Source organism: Hylobates moloch, unplaced genomic scaffold, assembly GCF_009828535.3.
Source record: "Hylobates moloch isolate HMO894 unplaced genomic scaffold, HMol_V3 SCAFFOLD_5, whole genome shotgun sequence".
In the NCBI taxonomy this organism is placed as follows: Eukaryota; Metazoa; Chordata; class Mammalia; order Primates; family Hylobatidae; genus Hylobates; species Hylobates moloch.
In genome coordinates this window covers 133,441,963-133,460,805 of record NW_026652280.1, presented here as the reverse complement: position 1 = coordinate 133,460,805, position 18,843 = coordinate 133,441,963, and the positions used below count along the sequence as shown (strand labels likewise).

At 35.3% G+C, this 18,843-nt stretch overlaps 1 protein-coding gene across 4 annotated transcripts in view; it reads left to right on the top strand.

Moving 5' to 3' along the window:
- The window catches only part of MTF2 (metal response element binding transcription factor 2), a 60,494-nt gene that overhangs the window by 38,925 nt on the left and 2,726 nt on the right, over positions 1-18,843 (top strand). For 3 of the 4 annotated variants that reach the window (XM_032155342.2, XM_032155344.2, XM_032155345.2), the window contains 8 exons: positions 392-487; positions 1,385-1,453; positions 2,601-2,724; positions 9,566-9,633; positions 11,628-11,798; positions 16,203-16,308; positions 16,428-16,480; positions 16,593-16,697. In XM_032155342.2, the coding sequence (XP_032011233.1) occupies positions 392-487; positions 1,385-1,453; positions 2,601-2,724; positions 9,566-9,633; positions 11,628-11,798; positions 16,203-16,308; positions 16,428-16,480; positions 16,593-16,697 (792 nt within the window). The remainder of the gene's footprint in view (positions 1-391; positions 488-1,384; positions 1,454-2,600; positions 2,725-9,565; positions 9,634-11,627; positions 11,799-16,202; positions 16,309-16,427; positions 16,481-16,592; positions 16,698-18,843) is intronic. The other variant, XM_032155343.2, reaches the window with a different exon arrangement.

The following is an 18,843-nucleotide window of genomic DNA, read 5'->3' as shown; positions in this document are numbered from 1 at the left end:
GAGGTTGAGGCTGCATGAGCCATGGTCATGCTGTTGCACTCCAGCCTGGACAACATAGCAATACTTGACTCTTAAAAAATATAGCCTAGGCTTGTGTTTTAACAAAGCTTATTTAACTAGTGTAGGAGCCAGGCATTTTTGACTAGAAGTAGTAGGTGTATCTTTCAAGAGCTTATTAAAATTTTGTGAATACAAGAGAGAAGAGGGATGAAATAGCTGATACTATAAGCCTTTTTGGGAAAGGAAATATTTACAGTTAAGTATAGTAGAAATGTGATACTTTAATTAGAACAGTATTGTGGATTATGCCACTTTTTCTTTTTTTTATAGAAATGAACCTTTCCCTTAAGACAGGAATTTTAGTGTTAACTTTTTTGTTTTTTTTTAATAGCTGGTATTTAAAGATGCTACAGTGCTGCAAATGTAAGCAGTGGTTTCATGAGGCTTGTGTGCAATGCCTTCAAAAGCCAATGCTATTTGGAGACAGGTGAGAAGGGCATTTGAACTTTACTGGCTGATTTTTGTCACTTTTTAATTGTGGTTATATTTGCGATTTCAGATTTCCTAAAGATAGTTTCAACAGTGATTTGGAAAGGGGTTGTCTCAGAGGGAAAATATTAAATAATGTACTTAAAATATACATAATTTTTGTGCTTTTGGATTTTATTCCAGAAAGCTCGTAAGTATTGTCAGTGATTGCATTTGCTCCTATTGACCCATAGTACTCTAAAGTATTCTCATTGGTACCTTCCTTTAAAGAACCTCAAAGGGATCGTATTAGAATTGGAAAAGACCACAGGGCCTTGTTAAAGACACAACTATACTTTAGATATAAAAAATTTGTACAAGCAGACTTAATGTACCTTCTATATTAGAAGAATGCAGAGTAGCACAGTGAGCTTCAGGAACAAAAAGCTAGACCACTAAGTTTGACATCTGAAAACCTGGTTTTAAAACTCTTGGCTTATGCCACTTAATTTTCTTTCTGACCTTAGGGAAGTTCACTTGTCTCTTTGGGGCTTATGATATTTTGAGCGTTGAATTAAACGATGTATATGGGGGCAGCCATCATAATTCCTGGCACACACAAGCGATTGATTAGTAAACTATAAGTATGTGTGAGTCCGTGTGTGAACTTTGAAGGTCTCCAATAGTTTAAAAAAAAAAAAGATCCTTTCTCTTCACATATGAACTATTTCATTATTTGTTGTTGGAAAAGAACTTCCCTCAATCACAGAAAGCATTATAATTTAAATTATATTTTGTTTTGAGTATCACTCTTTATATCAGCTGTAAGTTATTCACTTGGTGAATATTAGCTGTAATTGTTAGTCTATCTCTGATTACTCAGTATAAAACTTTTTCTATTCTTTTTTTTTCTTAGATTTTATACGTTTATATGCTCTGTCTGCAGTTCTGGACCAGAATACCTCAAACGTCTACCATTACAGTGGTAAGTGTGGACCTTTCTGTTAAAAAAAAAAAAAAAAAGAAAAAAAGCCATTTTCTTAAACCTACAAGTTGAAACTTTCTATATACATTTACTTGGCTTAAGTAAAAATAGGTTATTTATGCTTGGCTTTATTTCTTTTATTTATCCTCATGCCTGATGTCATCTTCACTAAGTAGCATCTACTTGTATTGCTAAATTAATAAGGCTGTTCAGTGTTGAATGTTATAAATGAAACTTTCAGATGTCCTTTAGACCTAAATTCTTACTCATATTTCTAGTTCTTTTGAACCTTCAGAATAGCATACAGTAGAAGAGAGATAGGTATAACAAATATGCTAATTTCTGCTTCAATGTAGTAATTCTTGTGCGTTGGAAGTGTGATGAATTTTAGAGGTTTACTAATAAAATGCTTACAGTAAGTACTTACAAATCTTTGTTGTATTTTACATATTTTATCAACAGATAGGGTTTAACCCATGAATCAGATAGTTTGGTTAAGTATGGTATATTCTGTAGCTTATGTCCAGAAGTGAAAACACAAAAATCTTGATTGTAAGTTATATATTTTTAAAGCCAGATCCTCTTTGAATGCACTTTAAGAAGTAATTTGTGGCCGGGCGCGGTGGCTCTCGCCTGTAATCCCAGAACTTTGGGAGGCTGAGGTGGGTGGATCTCCTGAGGTCTGCAGTTTAAGACCAGCCTGGCCAACATGGTGAAACCACGTCTCTACTAAAAATACAAAAAAAATTAGCCTAGCGTGGTGGTGGGCACCTGTAATCCCAGCTACTTGGGAGGCTGAGGGAGGCTGAGGCAGGAGAATTGCTTGAACCCACGGGGCGGAAGTTGCAGTGAGCTGAGGTTGCGCCATTGTACTCCAGCCTGGGCAATCAGTGAAACTCTGTCTCAAAAAAAAAAAAAAAAAAGTAATTCATATATCTTCTAGTTTATAGTTGCTATTCAGGATAAGTGAATGTTTAGTCACTATTTTCTAGTTATTTTTATATGTAGTGATTTATTGTATTGTGAATATGACTATCCACCTAAATATTTCTCTTTGCATTTTAATTACTGTTTTATAAAGAAACCGTGATTTCTTAACAGTAACCAAAAGCACTGTTTTGTGTATTTGATTATTTTCGGATTTCAGGGTAGATATAGCACACCTATGCCTTTACAACCTAAGTGTTATTCATAAGAAGAAATACTTTGATTCTGAACTTGAGCTTATGACATACATTAACGAAAACTGGGATAGATTGCACCCTGGAGAGGTAGGTGGTCTGAGAACTAACTTCAGTAGCTACTTGATGTCTTTTTTGTTTTGTTTTGTATTTCAGAAAACAACTAAGACACATGTATAAGTCAGACAACTAAAATAGAATTTTATTTTTAGTTCTGGGGACAAATAAGTTTGGTATGGATATCAGGACCAGCCTTCTCATCCTCCTGTGTGTTTGTTGCCTGTTGACTCTGGAAATTTGTAGAAGGAGGAGGTATATTATTTGATTCTTTCATTTTCTGAAGTGAAAATCATTGTAGTTAAAGATAGAAGGGAGGGAGAAATCTTTAGTATTGGGTATCTTACTCATAGTTCGACCTCCTTTTCTTCTAAGTTTTCTATAAACTTAGAGATATAACCAACATTCTTCCTTCCTCTCTTGTTGGTACTCCTTTATATATTTCTGACTTGTAGGAATGGTGGGATCTAATAATATTGTTAGAAAAATGAGTTGTAGAGTGAAGCTGCCTGAATAGAAAATTATCCCCTCTCATTCTGACATCTCATTTTGCTTCTCATTTTTGAAGTGTAACTACCTATGCTGGTTTACAGTCTTTTTTAAAATGAATTTAAAAGTAATGTGTGTTCATTGAAGAAAATTTTGAAACTAATGAATAGCAGAAAGAGAAAAGTAACTAGAATAAGTTTAATAGTTAGGGACCTTATTTTTAGCTTTTATTTAGCATTACTAAAGTACATATATTAACTACTTTTGGTTAAAACTAAAAAATTTGTTTTATAATATATGGAATTTGATATGTATATCTTAGTCATGCTTTTTTTTTTAGGTAAATTTTGCAAACTGATTTGAAGTTTAGGAAGAATTTCTTGATTTGTAGCTTTGAGACACGAAGGACATCCTATTTCATATCAAATAGGATACCAGAGGGCTTTTTGGGGGTTTATGGGATATCAGGGAGAACATAATGCATGATTTGGTTTGTAGTTTTAAAATCTAGGATATTACTGAAATCCAATTGATGAATTTTTGAATTCATTTGAGTTTTGAATGTTAGATATTGAATTATACAAATTTTTGGCAAGTTTTCTGTTAAATACTTTTTTTTAGATGAAGTTTGAGAGAAAGTGAGTGATGTGTACATTTAATTTTTTTTTTTTTTTTGAGACGGAGTCTTGCTCTGTTGCCCAGGCTGGAGTGCAGTGGCGTGATCTCAGCTCACTGCAACTTCCGCCTCCCAGGCTCAAGCCATTCTCCTGCCTTAGCCTCCCGAGTAGCTGGGATTACAGGCACCTGCCACCACGCCCGGCTAATTTTTGTATTTTTAGTAGAGATGGAGTTTTGCCATGTTGGCCAGGCTGGTCTTGAACTCCTGACCTTAAGTGATCTGCCCACCTTTTCCTCCCAAAGTGCTGAGATTACAGGCATGAGCCACTGGGCACGGCCACATTTGATAAATTTTAATAAACTGATTAGTAATCAGAAAGTAAGGGATAAGACATTAGAAGTGGCTATAGTAGTTTTTATAATTATCTTAATATTTAATGCTATAATACATTTGTTTAAAAATTCTTTCTAGCCATTATTCTTTTAGCACTTCATATGCAGATACATATGTATACCTGTTAGTACATTGTATGCATTACATGATGAAATTCTGCAGTAGTAACTTGATGTAAATATTGGGTATATATAATATAAAAACTCAAGTTGGTTTATTTCAAATGCTGTCATTTTTAATTAAAATTTAAATTTTAGTGTTTAGATTTTATTTGAGAGGCTGGAAATATAAATGAAAATCACATTTAGTGTATTTTTCAAGAAAAGAGTTCAGTTTATGAATTTCAGGTGTCCCAGCTCCAGCTGAACTTCTGAAACATACTAGAAAAAATTTGCTTCAGCAATAATACATGTTTTTATTTCTGTAGCCTATGAGGTAATGTCTTAGAAAAAAAGAAAAAAATTTGTGGATTATTTCCACTTTATGAGCCATCAAATTTATTACTAGAAGACGAGACTAAAAATTTCTTATTGTTCTTTCTCTGAATTAAAATAAGAAAATATTCAGACTTAGATGAGACATCTCATTCACAGACTTTGGTAACAGATTGAAGTTCAGGTTTCTAATTTTCTGTATTATATTTTTATACTGTAATTGTAACTGGATTTTAGGGTGAGTTTTTAATAATAAAGAGATGATAAAATTTATGCTAGTTTATCTTGTTTATTCAGTGTTTTTCATTTAGTTTACTTTCAAATGTTTGTAGTGATCAATAAAAAGATAACAAATAATGGGTCATTCCAAATTATTTGAATAGAAAATTTTTGGTAAACTAAAAATGAATTACAAATTGAATTTTGTCACTAATCCAAACTTAGGTTAACAAAAATTTCCTTTTGTTTATATTCTTGTTCCAAATATTATAAAATGCCATTAATTATTTTGAAAACATGGGAAGTAGTGTATGCTAAATATAATGTTTATGTTTTATAATTGAGTACCTTGGAGTACTTTAGTCATTTTGAACATCAGCTCTTTTTTTTATTTTTTTTTAAGAGACAGGGCCGGAGAGTCTCTCTCTCTCTCTCTCTTTTTTTTTTTTTTTTTTTTTTTTAGGAGACCCTTGCTCAGGCTGGAGTGCAATGGTACAGTCATACATAGCTCATTGAAGCCTTGAACTCCTGAGGTCAAGTTATCTTCCTGCCTCAGCAATTCTTGTTATACATAATATAGAATAAAGCACCTGCTCTAGAAATTTGTCTTCAAAAATGAAACAAAATAGAACAAAGGTTGTGATTTTAGTTTATCTAAAATGTGGAATTTCCTTCCTCTTGCCAAAGAAAAAAAATTTTGTAATGATATAAATTGATTGAGATTTTTTATGGCATTTTGCGTAGGAATATATATTGCACAACTAGGCAGTTATCCACATTTATTATTCCTGAACTTTGAATTATAATTAATTTTACATATGATGAGTCTGGCTAAACTTTAATGGTATTTTTTATTTTAGAAACCTAGTAAATACATATTTACAGTTGTAATTACTTGCTGTAATCTTACATTGAATCAGTTGTATTCTGTTTCGAGTATTGTGTCCCTCCCCCGTCTTTTTTTATAAAGGAAGCACTGTGACTCTTTTTATTTTAAAGACTGTTTTTTTGTTTTTTTTTTTAGAGCAGATTTAGGTTGTCCCCTTCTGCCACACATGCATTGCCTCCCTCATTATCAGCATCCCTCCACCATAGTGGTAGATTAGTTATAATTGATGAAGCTACATCAATATGTCATTATTATCCAAAGCTGTGACTTCTTTTAGTAATAAAAAGAAGTTTCAAAAATATTACACTTTTGGAGATAATATCCTGTCATACTGAAAAGGCAAAATGTAACATTCATGTATCATATTTTTTTCTTAATTGAATACGTATAGGATTGTTATGAAGAGAAGATAAAACTTTTGAATCATTTTGGAAGATAATGGTAGTATTACACTGTTTCCTTATGTAGTTTTTGTACTTCTTTTGGCTTGGTTCCTATTGATTATCATATAGATTGAGTGTAGCTGTTTGAGGAACTACTATGTTTTGGATTATTTTCTTTTTTTTTTTTTTTTTTTGAGACGGAGTCTCGCTCTTTCACCCAGGCTGGAGTGCAGTGGCACGATCTCGGCTCACTGCAGGCTCCGCCCCCCCGGGGTTCACGCCATTCTCCTGCCTCAGCCTCCCGCGTAGCTGGGACTACAGGCGCCTGCCACCTCGCCCGGCTAATTTTTTGTATTTTTAGTAGAGACGGGGTTTCACCGTGTTAGCCAGGATGGTCTCGATCTCCTGACTTCGTGATCCGCCCGCCTCGGCCTCCCAAAGTGCTGGGATTACAGGCGTGAGCCACCGCGCCCGGCCGGATTATTTTCTTTGAGATAGTAAAAATACTTAACATTTGAAACCATAATAAACTTTCTTAAGGTTTTTATGTAAAATGGTCTCATCTGTTGTATCAGATTGTTTGGGGGAGTTTAAAATGAGATATTAGTACTTTTTGTAATTGCTTATTGTCATTTGTCTTTGATTCTTAAAGTTATTTGAAATCCTAGTTCTGTAATAACTGCTTTTCTGTGGTCTTAAATTTTAGAAACCCTGAGGTTGATAGCAGAATAATTTATGGAGTGCTACTTCACTTTTGAGGGAGGTAGGGAGAAAAGCAAAGATGAAACTCAAGAAATACTGTGGTAGAAATGATACTAGAGGAAAATATACAATAGAGGTGGAATAATATTTATAAGTGGAAGTGATAAGAAATCTGAATAAAAATACCTTGGGGCTTAGAGTGTTATAATTAGCATATAGTATGGTGGTTAGCAACAAATTACCTAAGTTGTTGGGATACTTAAGCCCAGGTGTCTTGGAACTTAATAATGGTAGTTGAAAGGAAGAGTTATAAGTATTAGTGTGAGATTAGTATCTGGAGAGTGGGGAGCAAAAAAAAAAATTATTCTTTTGGAGATTTATATAGTAAACTTCATGGTCAGATGGAAGGTGTAGAATGTGATGCTCTTCTAATGTAGATTATCTGATTTACACTATAATGGTTGTACTTTTAGTTTGCAAAACACTGAAAGGGGGAAGTCTTTGGCACTTTTATGGTAGCTAAAATATGCAGTTCTATGCAGAGTAGTCATGGAGTGCTGAAGGAACTTACTAGATAAAATTTTTGAGAAATGGTAGGGAGTAAATACCAAAAGAAAGTAGAGTTCATTGTGATCGTCAAAAAGTTAAAAAGTGGGTTTTAGAAATTAGGAAGTTAGTTTTGCTGTTGACTCAGCAAATTTTCAGATTTTTCAGATATATGGTTTGTGAAGATTTAAAAGGCAATAAGGAAAATCTCTTATTAGAATAAGTCATGTATACCCTTGGTTTCTTTTTTGATACGATTAGCAACACTGGTTCGTCAGTGTTTTTCTTATGGTTAGCAAACACTGGTTTGGGCATGATATAGACATAGTATAACTTGATTTCAGATGAGATATTAAAATGTGAACTGGTTAAAGTGAAAATTAAATGGATTTGTAACTAATGGAAAAACAGTAACAAAGTTGGTGCTTTGGAAACATTCTTGAGGGAGACTCTAATGGAGGGCCATAGGGGTTCTGTCTTTGTCTCTACCTTCAATTCTAGAAGGATGACAGAATCAAGAGAAAAGATCTGGAACATTGAGATGAAAACAAGATCAATTAACAGCAGTTAAAAAATTCTGCTTTAGCCATAAACAAACAGTACACGGGCATGATAGGGGATACTCAATTTGATAGCAGTTCATCTAATAAGATTTCACAGTTGGGGTGGGGAGAGGGGACCAGGAAGAAGACAGAGTTAGTCAGAAGCTTAATATGAAGTAACCATGTGATATAGCTATTAAACATTTTAACCTAATCTTATAGTTAGACATGATAGTTGCATTCAGATATTTGAAGAGCTGTCTTGTAAAAGAGGGAATGAAAGAGCTCTGGGGAGGAAGATTTTGCCTACTTATGGAATGGGGTTTTTTAGTTGGTGCCTTATCAGCTTTTATCAGTGGCAGTAATTAAGCCAAGGTTGAATAAATATCTGTACTGTAAAAGAGACTGCAATATTGGTGGAAGGCTGAATTGGATCTAGGGTCTCATTCAAGCTTTATAAAGTCTGATTCTATTATTCCTCCTTTAAAATTGAAATTCTCTTTCATTAGACACTTCAGAAATTACAGTAGGAGTTGGTGGTTTGATATAGAGGAATGAGTACCTAACTCCTATTTCACGTTTTTTTTTTTTAGCCCTCAGCATATTGGCACAGAGTGGACTCTCAGTGAGTGTAGAATGAATGGACTTAATCACTTGAGTTCAGGTTCTAGCTCTCTCACCAACTAGACAGGTGAATTTGAGCAGTTTTAACCTTTATATTTGTTAACTCGTGTAAAATAGAGTTGGAGTAGATGACTTACAAGTTTTTTCTAGCTCCAGCATTCTATTTGGCAGATTTGTTTTCTCTCTCACTTAAAGCAGTTCTGAGGCTTGGGAGTTTCAACTGGTAAAGAACATATTGGCTGTAATTTTGAAAGTCAACTGTGATATTTTGGAAGCAGCTTTTTTTTTTTTTAAGGTCTTTGTAGCATTAATTCAGGACGGTCCTTTTGTAATTTAAGATATCTTTGCTAATATGCCCTAGTCAAGAAGAAGCAGAAAGGTCTCTGAGAAAAAGCCCTATTGGAACAAAATAGGGTTTTTTTCTAGAATTAAATATTTAGATTTTAAAATGGTTTGTTATGATGAAAAATTACTGAGCCATTTAGAGCTGGCTAAAGTCTATAATTGTTATGAAAAGATCTCTCAATTTTACAGTATTCTAAAAAATTAAAGGGATTATCGGTTTATGCTTAATGTTAGAGGTACTGGAAAATGGTATGTTTCTTCCTACTTTTTGTACTCCTTCCTATTGATATCTGTTAGGAACTTTTATAGTAAATATTAAAATAATTCTAATGTATTATTTCCCTAGGTTAAAGAATTTTTGAAAAATTTAATAACTAATAATAGAGTCCCATTTTTGTGATGTTTTACAGTTTGTAGGTCCTTCATAAACATATCGTTGGATTAATACAATGAACAAGTAATTAGTGTAGGATTTATACTTCCTTTTTTATAAGTGAGAAAATAAGCCTTGAGAGGTTAAATGGCCCTAGGTCACATAATTAGTCAGTGAGGACTTGGAATTAGAACTTAGATCTTCTGACTACCAATCAGTACACTTTTCCTCTGCATCACATTGCCTCTATCTGACACCTGTATATTACTAATTGATGAAATTGTAGTGCGTTAAATTGTTTCTTGATACTTCACAGCTGGCAGACACACCAAAATCTGAAAGATATGAGCATGTTCTGGAGGCATTAAATGATTACAAGACCATGTAAGTTGATTTATTTTATGTATCCCTATGAGGGAGACATTTAGTAAGTATAAGGAATAATGGCATTGTTTAAGAATTGTGGGATTGGTGTGTAGAAGTCCATACCATTTTAAACTTTATAATGTCCTATTTTATTTTAGTTAGATTAAAGCAGTGATTCTCAAGGATTGGAGGAGGGAGGAGTAATCCTTCTCCTGGGAATGGTGGGTGGGAGACATATTGGTATCTCTGGGAGAATTTAGCCTGTTCCATTGAAAAAGCATATTCAGTAATAACTTCCTTCTATAATATAATGTACTGAAAGTAAAATAAAGTCTTGTTAGCTGGTGGGAATATTCAAAAGATAGGAGAGAATATTGTAGGGAATATGGGTTTTTAAAAAGATTGAGATCTATGGTTATAATAGTTAACACCATTAGTTACAGAAAAGTAATATTTCTAGCTGAGTGATCTAAGATAATTAAATGATATTATTTGATATATTCTCATACAGATCTACAGATCTTCCTCCCACCTTATTTTTACTTTTTTTTTTTTAACTCACCACTGTACTAACAAGGATTCCCTTCTTTTTAAAACAATATATCTACATTTCTTAGAAACAGTTTTAAATGCAACAAATTTTATAAATGTGTGTGTTGGCTCCAGTAAAGTATTATATTATAAAATTTTTGTTTGCAATAAGTTGGTGTTTTGAAATTGATAGTATTTCTTCATTAAATAATGTAATTACCAGTGGCTGGATCTTTAGACCAGCTCAAAAAGTCATGAGGTACCTAATATGACCTTGAAGTGTAATAAAAAGGAAAAAAGACTGTAAAAAAGTCATGAGGTACCTGAGCAATTATTGTGCTGGTAAAAATATTTCATGGGACAGTGAATTCTGAGTTTCAACTTAGGGTACCAGAAATATATCTGTTCCTGTTATGGTGGTAATGAGGGATCCCCTTTCTTAAACCTGCAAAAAAGTAGAACATTTTGGTTGGGCGTGGTGGCTCACACCTGTAATCCCAGCACTTTGGGAAGCCAAGGTGGGCAGATCACCTGGGGTCAGGAGTTCGAGACCAGCCTGGCCAACATGGTGAAACCCCGTCTCTACTAAAAATACAAAAATTGCCAGGCATATTGGTGCACACCTGTATTCCCAGCTACTTAGGAGGCTGAAGCAGGAGAATTGCTTGAACCCGGGAGGTGGAAGTTGCAGTGAGCCGAATTGAGCCACTGCACTCTAGCCTGGGTGACAGAGCGAGACTCTGTATCAAAAAAAAAAAAAAAAAAAAAAAAAAAATTAAAAAAGGGGTGGGGAGAACATTCTAAACAACTGATGGAGGTTCTTGTGGCCAGGCAAGTTTCAGTAGAGCTGAGGTAGGTGGAGGTGCTTGGGAATAAGGACCATAGAGACTAAAAGAAAGGTCTAAGGAGCATATTTTTCAGAGGCCCAAGTCCATAATGCACTGAAATAACCCTTCTTTGCCCCGGGTTATTTCCGTTTCCAGATCTGGCACTCTAGATACTCCTTTTATTTTCTGGGCCTCTAGGATTTATCTCCTACTTTCTTTTTCAATGCTGTCACCTATTATTTCTGACTAAGGTTTTTCTCCTTATAAATCCACCCTGAGATGGAATTCTTTTTTTCCTAAATCCCTCTTGAAATATTTCTAACAGATGACACTAAATATGGGAAAGCATATTGGGACCAAAAATACACCATTCTTTGTTCTTCTTTCTTCCTTTAAAAAGTTAGTTGCCATGTTTAAAAAGAAAAGTGGACATGTGCTCTTCTCCTTTCTGGTCCTATCCCTTCCTCCCCATCATATCCTACTGTAGACTGGCTCTGGGGCAGATAAGAATCAAGGAAAGCAAGGGGAAGTGAATTTTTGTAGTATTGGGTGGGCTTTCAATTATAAGGGCCTTATATATGAAAGTTAAGTTAGGGTCTACTATGTATATGTGTTCAGTCTTTAAAATTTTAGTTAATTTTTTTAAAAATTTAGGTTTATGTCTGGGAAAGAAATAAAGAAGAAGAAGCATTTGTTTGGGTTGCGAATTCGTGTTCCTCCTGTGCCACCAAATGTGGCTTTCAAAGCAGAGAAAGAACCTGAAGGAACATCTCATGAATTTAAAATTAAAGGCAGAAAGGCATCCAAACCTATATCTGATTCAAGGTAAAAGTTGATCTGTGGCTTAGTTTTTCTCTTTAGCTTATTTGTAACTAAAAATGTATGTTATTTAGTCTCCTTAGTGTATTTGAAAGTACAAGTGGCAGTTACTCTGATTTTTTTTTTTTTTTTTTTGGTCTATAATATCTTGCTTAGACAAGGTATGAAGAGCTGATGCCAGATGCTTGTTTATTTATTTTAGGACTTTGGCCTTCCAGAAATAGATTCTATTGATTTTGTTAGCAAACAGCTTAAGAGTACTAGCCTGTTTGTTCACTTTTCATTCATTCATTCATTCATTCATTCATTCATTCAGCACAGTTTTCAAGTGCCTTATTATCTAAGTGCTAGGAAGTACAATGACAAACAGATAGATTTTTCTTCTGCCCTGATGGGGTTTACAAAGATGATAAGTAAAATAGTTACAAATTATGCTAGTGCCATTTGGGATAGCATACTCTTTTAGACTTTACTATGGATAGAGATGGGGCCTTTGTACTTTAACGATGAGGCTTAAGGAAGGACTATTTAAGATAATATTTAAATTAAGACTTAAAGAATGAGAATGATATAACAATGTGAAAAACAAAGGGAAAATGTATTCCAGCTAGCAGAAATAACGAGTGCAAAGGCTTTGAAACGTATTCTAGGAACTCACAGAAGACTGGTGTGGTATAAATGAGGATGAGAGAGTAGCATCGGGTATTGGAAAGATTAGGTGGGACTTGATCTTGTATAGGGTCTTGTAGGTCTTACAAGGAATTTGGGTTTTCTAAGAATAATGGGGAGGCATGTAAGGGATTTAATTATCTTTTAGAAATACTCGGCCGGGTGCAGTGGCTCACACCTGTAATCCCAGCACTTTGGGAGGCCGAGGCAGGTGGATCACCTGAGGTCGGGAGTTTGAGACCAGCCTTACCAATATGGTGAAACCCCATCTCTACTAAAATTACAAAAATTAGCCAGGCATGGTGACGTTCGCCTGTAGTCCCAGCTACTCGGGAGGCTGAGGCAGGAGAATCGCTTGAATCCAGGAGGCGGAGGTTGCAGTGAGCCGAGATCGCGCCACTGCACTCCAGCCTGGGCAACAAAAAAAAAAAAAAAAAAAAAAATACTGTTTTGGATGCTCTTTTGAGAATGGATAGTATAGAGGTAAGAATAAAAGCAGGAGAAAATTAACACCCAGTTGTCTAGATGAGAGATAGATGATATGAGGGCTTGTGCAGAGGTAGGTGGTAACACTCAAATGGAGAGAAAACAGATATGAGGTCTTTATTAGAGGTAGAATTAATTGGATTTGCTAATGAATTAAATTTCTGAAAATAAGGAATCAATTAAATAATGCCCACATTTCTGGCCTGAGCAACTGGTGGGTGGTTAATCAAGATCTGGAAGAACAGATTTTGGTATGGTGAATGAAGCATTCTTCTGTTTCATATTCATTGAATTGGAGATTCTTATGAGGGACACACACACACACACACACACACACACACCCCCACCCCCTCATACACACAGGATGATGTGAAAAACAGGCAATTGGATTTTTAATTCAGGAGCTCATAGGAGAGGTCTAGGGAGGTGATACAAATTGGGAATCTGATTGATAAAGCCATGAGAATGAATGAAATTACCAAGGGAGCAAGTAGAGAGAGAAGAGAAGGTGATCTGGGATCATGTCGTGACATCATTTATAAATTTGGAAGAGGTGAAATAAGCAAGGAGACTAAAAAAGAATGATCAGTGAGATGGGAGGAAACCAGGAAGTTTGATGTCATGACAACCAAAAGAAAGATAGTGTTTCGGCCGGGCGCGGTGGCTCACGCTTGTAATCCCAGCACTTTGGGAGGCCGAGGCGGGCGGATCACGAGGTCAGGAGATCGAGACCACAGTGAAACCCCGTCTCTACTAAAAAATACAAAAAATTAGCCGGGCGCAGTGGCGGGCGCCTGTAGTCCCAGCTACTCGGAGAGGCTGAGGCAAGAGAATGGCGTGAACCCGGGAGGCGGAGCTTGCAGTGAGCCGAGATTGCGCCACTGCACTCCAGCCTGGGAGACAGAGCGAGACTCTGTCTCAAAAAAAAAAAAAAAAAAAAAAAAAAAAAAGATAGTGTTTCAAGAAAGATAGGTGTATTGAAGTGTATTGAATGCTAGTGAGAGGTAGATTAAAATGAAAGAAAAATATTTATTGCATAAGGTAACATTTTGTTATTAGTGACCTTGACAAAAGGAATTTCTTTGAAGTGGTACAGATAGAAACCAGATAGGACTGGGTGGAAGTATGACTGAACCTAGCATTGCCAAATTTACATGTCAAACTGGGCTTCTCCTGCATATCAGGGACACAGGCAGATTCAAAATAATAACAGTAGTAAAGGAAAGGAGGAAAATAGGAAACTATCTTTAAGGATTCTGAATGAGAGGGGAGAAAATGGAAAGGGTATATGTCATCAACACCTAGAAGTTTTCCTATGTAGGGAGGCTGACAAATGGAATGGCAGCTGAAGAGGGGGATAGGACTAGTCCAATGATGGTTTTTTAAAATAGATGGGAGATAGTTGGAACCTGTTTTTGGGTGTAAGTAGGAATGATCCAGTGGAGAAGAGGAAATTGATATAGGAGAATACAAGCCAAAAGAGAAGGGATGTAGAACCTAAATGTGGGACTGGCCTTTTCTAGAAGGAGAAACATCCTTCTGTTGAAATGGGGTGAAAGAGAAGATGGGTACAGATGCTAGTTCTGTTGTAGATTGAGCAGTTGGAAATTGACTGAAGTTCTTGTCTGGTAGCCTCCATTTTCTCGATGAAATATAAGGTAAAGATAGCTGAGAGGCTTGTACAGAGAGGGGAATTTAAGGGTCAATTAAAGATATGGAATAGTCATCTTGGAGATAAGGAAAATGTAATTACAAAGCCTTGACAATGAGTCCAGTTATATGAAGTTTGTAAGAAATTAGCTATTACTTTTCTTTGAATGAAGGAAAGAATGCTTATTATTCCTATCACTTTCAGATTTTGTCACTCAAATCCTTTGCTAGCAGTTGCCCATATTATGAATCAGAAAAAAAAATTCCACAGGCTTTTTCATTTCTATCATAATGTGATAGGATGTTCCCTTTGTGGTAGCTATCAGGTCGTCTGATGCCACCACATAAGGATTCAGCTGCTTTCTTTAAAGGCATCCTCAGTTCCTTCTGGACCTTGTGTATAAGTTGTTCCTTTTAGTTTGAGATTACTTTCTTTAGTCCAGGAGTCCTTTATAAATATTATGTTGATCATTTTACAAAAGAAATGGATATCCCATCCATCTTATTCCTGAGACTTTTGATTATAGCGTCTGGTTCTGCTTTGTCCTTCTAGTTCCCCTACTTTCTCCTTCCTCATACTTCCACCTTTATTCCCTGACCTTTTTTGGCATCTGGAGGGATAAGTTTTTTTCCTACTTTCTCCATTCATCTCTTTCTAGGCTATTGTATAGTGTTCTTTTTTCCTCTCCTTAATTGAAATCTCCTGGACAATTTCCTCATAGCCCTCACTCCATTTTATTAGCTTGCTTGTATACACATTTGTCACTTTCTAACTACATTGTGAACTCTTTAGCACAGGGAACACCTTTGTATCCATATTATCTAATATCATCTTTATATGGTAGCTATTGTTGAGTAAATGAAATAGATATTCTTTCTATATATATTTTTTCTTTTTTTCTATTAATTAGAGTGTCTTTGCCTATTGCACTTTTTTCCTTCCTGTTGCTTGGTATTTGGCTTTATGTTTAAAAAATGCTTTTCTAGGTCTTTCTGATTTTTCCTTTTGAATGACTCCCTGAGAATATGAAGGATTTCTTATTCCTTTCTCCTTTACGTTCTGCCACTCTGGGCTTCATTCTCTTTCTCATAGTGTCATTCAAGAATCTACATATATATCTAAAGGCAGCCTTTATGACTACTACAATTTTAACATAGATATTTCCTGACTCCATGAAGTTAACTGCTAAATTCATAGTCATTTTTAGTAGTAAATCCTTGAAACATCCTCCAAGTTGTAACAACCTAAAATTAAACTATATAATTGAGCTTTTAGGAGTTTTGAAATCTTCCATCCAGTATAATTGTCTGGTTTTTGTTGTTGTTTTTAAATCTTAAGTGGTATATATTGTTCAGAATTATATTAAAGAGGACTTTTTTTAAGCCTTTTGTAATGTAAATATCTTTAAAGTCAAGAAATACTTATATTAGAATATATTATCTGTGCACTTGACTAAACTTGTGGATTCAACTAATATTTACTTTTTATATAACCATTAATATAAAATAATAAAATATATGTATATGTGTCTAGTTACATACATAGAGTCAATGTCTTTGTTTTCTTTATGCAGAGATTAAATGCATAATGGTTTTCCATTTCAGGGAAGTAAGCAATGGCATAGAAAAAAAAGGAAAGAAAAAATCTGTAGGTCGTCCACCTGGCCCATATACAAGAAAAATGATTCAAAAAACTGCTGAGCCACTTTTGGTAAGAGGATATGTTGGTATATGTTCTCAAGAAGAAGGATGCATGAAATAACTGAGAAGCTAGTATTTTTTTCAGCTTACTTTAGAGACATGCTTTAAGTATATATTTTTATTTTCCAGGATAAGGAATCAATTTCAGAGAATCCTACTTTGGATTTACCTTGTTCTATAGGGTAAATAGAAAGTTATTTTCTCCCTTTCTAGGTTTTGTCTTTTGAGTGGATGTTAATATTTCTGTTTGTTATATAATATAGTCGTTACACAATTTAAATTCTTTTGTCTCAGGAGAACTGAGGGAACTGCACATTCATCTAATACCTCAGATGTGGATTTCACGGGTGCTTCCAGTGCAAAAGAAACTACCTCGTCTAGCATTTCCAGGCATTATGGGTAGACATTTTACATTCTTATTTTTTTTACTTTTTTTATTCTAGATTTCTTTTCTTTGTAAAGTGTTGATTGAATAATTTTTTAGCAATTGAAAGTGATGCAAGTTGTGTCTATCAGCTTTTTGAGAGGTAATCCATATGTAGATCCCAATAGTTAATATTCATTTGAATATTTTTGCTTTCTAGAGTATAAACATATTTTTCATGTTTGAATGGAAATTTGCAGTGTACACAGAGAAAAAGTATACCATTGTTTAGAAGCTGTGCTCGTTAGGCTTTTTAATGCCTCTGCTACACAAGTGTTCTTTGTTTTAGGAAGATTTGATTTTTTTTTTTTTCTTTTTAAGAGACAGATTCTCACTCTGTTGCACAGGCTAGAGTGCGGTGGCGCAATCATGGCTCATTGCAGCCTCAAACTCCTGGCTTCAAAAAATCCTCCCATGTCAGCCTCTCTAGTGGCTGGGACTACAGATTGTGCCACCACACCTAACTAATGCTTTTTTATTTTTTGTAGAGATAGTTTTGCTAAGTTGCCCAGGCTGGTCTTGAACTCCCGGCCTCAAGTGATCCTCCTGTGTTGGCCTTCTCAAGTGCTGGGATTACACGCCTGAGCCACTACAGCTGGCCAAGATTTGATTGAAAAAAAAAAAAAATCAGACACCTAAATCCTTTTGTCCTTAAAATGATTTTAAACTTAAGATTTTTATCAATAGCAGACTCCCCTCTGATATCTTATTTAATCCAGCCCTTCAGAAGGACAACGTTTTTGTTTATTGTTTATTTTTTTTTGAGATGGAGTCTCGCTCTGTCACCCAGGCTGGAGTGCAGTGGCATGATATCAACTCACTGCAACCTCCGCCTCCCGGATTCAAGCAATTCTGGCACCTCGGCCTCTCATGTAGCTGGGATTACAGGTATATGCCACCATGCCCAGCTAACTTTTTGTATTTTTAATAGAGATAGGGTTTCACCATGTTGGCCAGGCAGGTCTTGAACTCCTAATCTCAAGTGATCCACCTGCCTCGGCCTCCCAAAGTGCTGGGATTATAGGCGTGAGCCACTTTGCCTGGCCAGGACAACTTTTCTCTAAAGCACATCATGTCAGATATGAAAAGGTTAATCTATTTGGGGTCAGAGCTACTATTTTCAAGTTTTATACTTCGTTCTGTTTAAATTTTGTTCATAATTCGAAAACTGCTGTTGTAAATTATGCAAAATTCTACATTAAATGCTTAAAGTGTAACCCATTTATTAATGAATTCTGAATAGTTGACTTTTTTGGGGCCTCTTACTAGATACTCTGCTAAGCTTTTTACATATATTGTCTTATTTAATTCTTAAAACAATTTTTTGGCTGGGTGTGGTGGCTTATGCCTATAATCCCAGCACTTTGGGGGGCCAAGGTGGGAAGATTGCTTGAGGCAAGAGTTTGAGATGAGACCCCATCCCTACAAAAGAAAAAAATTATCTGGGCTTGGTATTGGTGTCTGTAGTCCTAGATAGTCAGGAAGCTGAGGTGGAGGATTACTTGAGCCCAAGAGGTCAAGGCTGCTGTGAGCCATGATTGTGCCACTGCACTGCAGCCTGGGCAACAGAGTGAGACCTTGTCTCAAACAAACAAAAGAGAACAATTTTTTGAGTTGTGTAAGTCCTGTTGTTCTCATTTTACAGATGAGGAAAGTGAGACTTAGGGGATTTTAAGTAACAAGCCCAACATTGCATGTTTAACAAGTATAACAGAGCTGGGTTGTTAACTTATACAGTATGACTGTAGGTCTTTCAATTTAGTTGTTGTACTATATTCTCCTTTTATTATAAAATCGTCAAATAATTGAATTTCTGTGCTGAAAAGGACCTCACACATTATCCAGTCTAATCCCTTCACTTATTAAGTGAACATAGAGATTAAGATTTGAATTTGGCCAAGTAATAGAGTTAGGGATAGACCCAGCATACTCTGACTGCTAGTCTGTGCTTATTCTGATTCTGGTCTATTACTTCACTAGCCCTAGAACTGGTAATAAGAGAACCTCTGTTCTAGTTCCACTCTTTAAGGACATGGAACAGTGTCGTAGATGTAGTTTGTGCTCATTAATTATTTGTTCCAATGAACAAGTGAATGAGCTCTTTTAAATGATGAGATTATT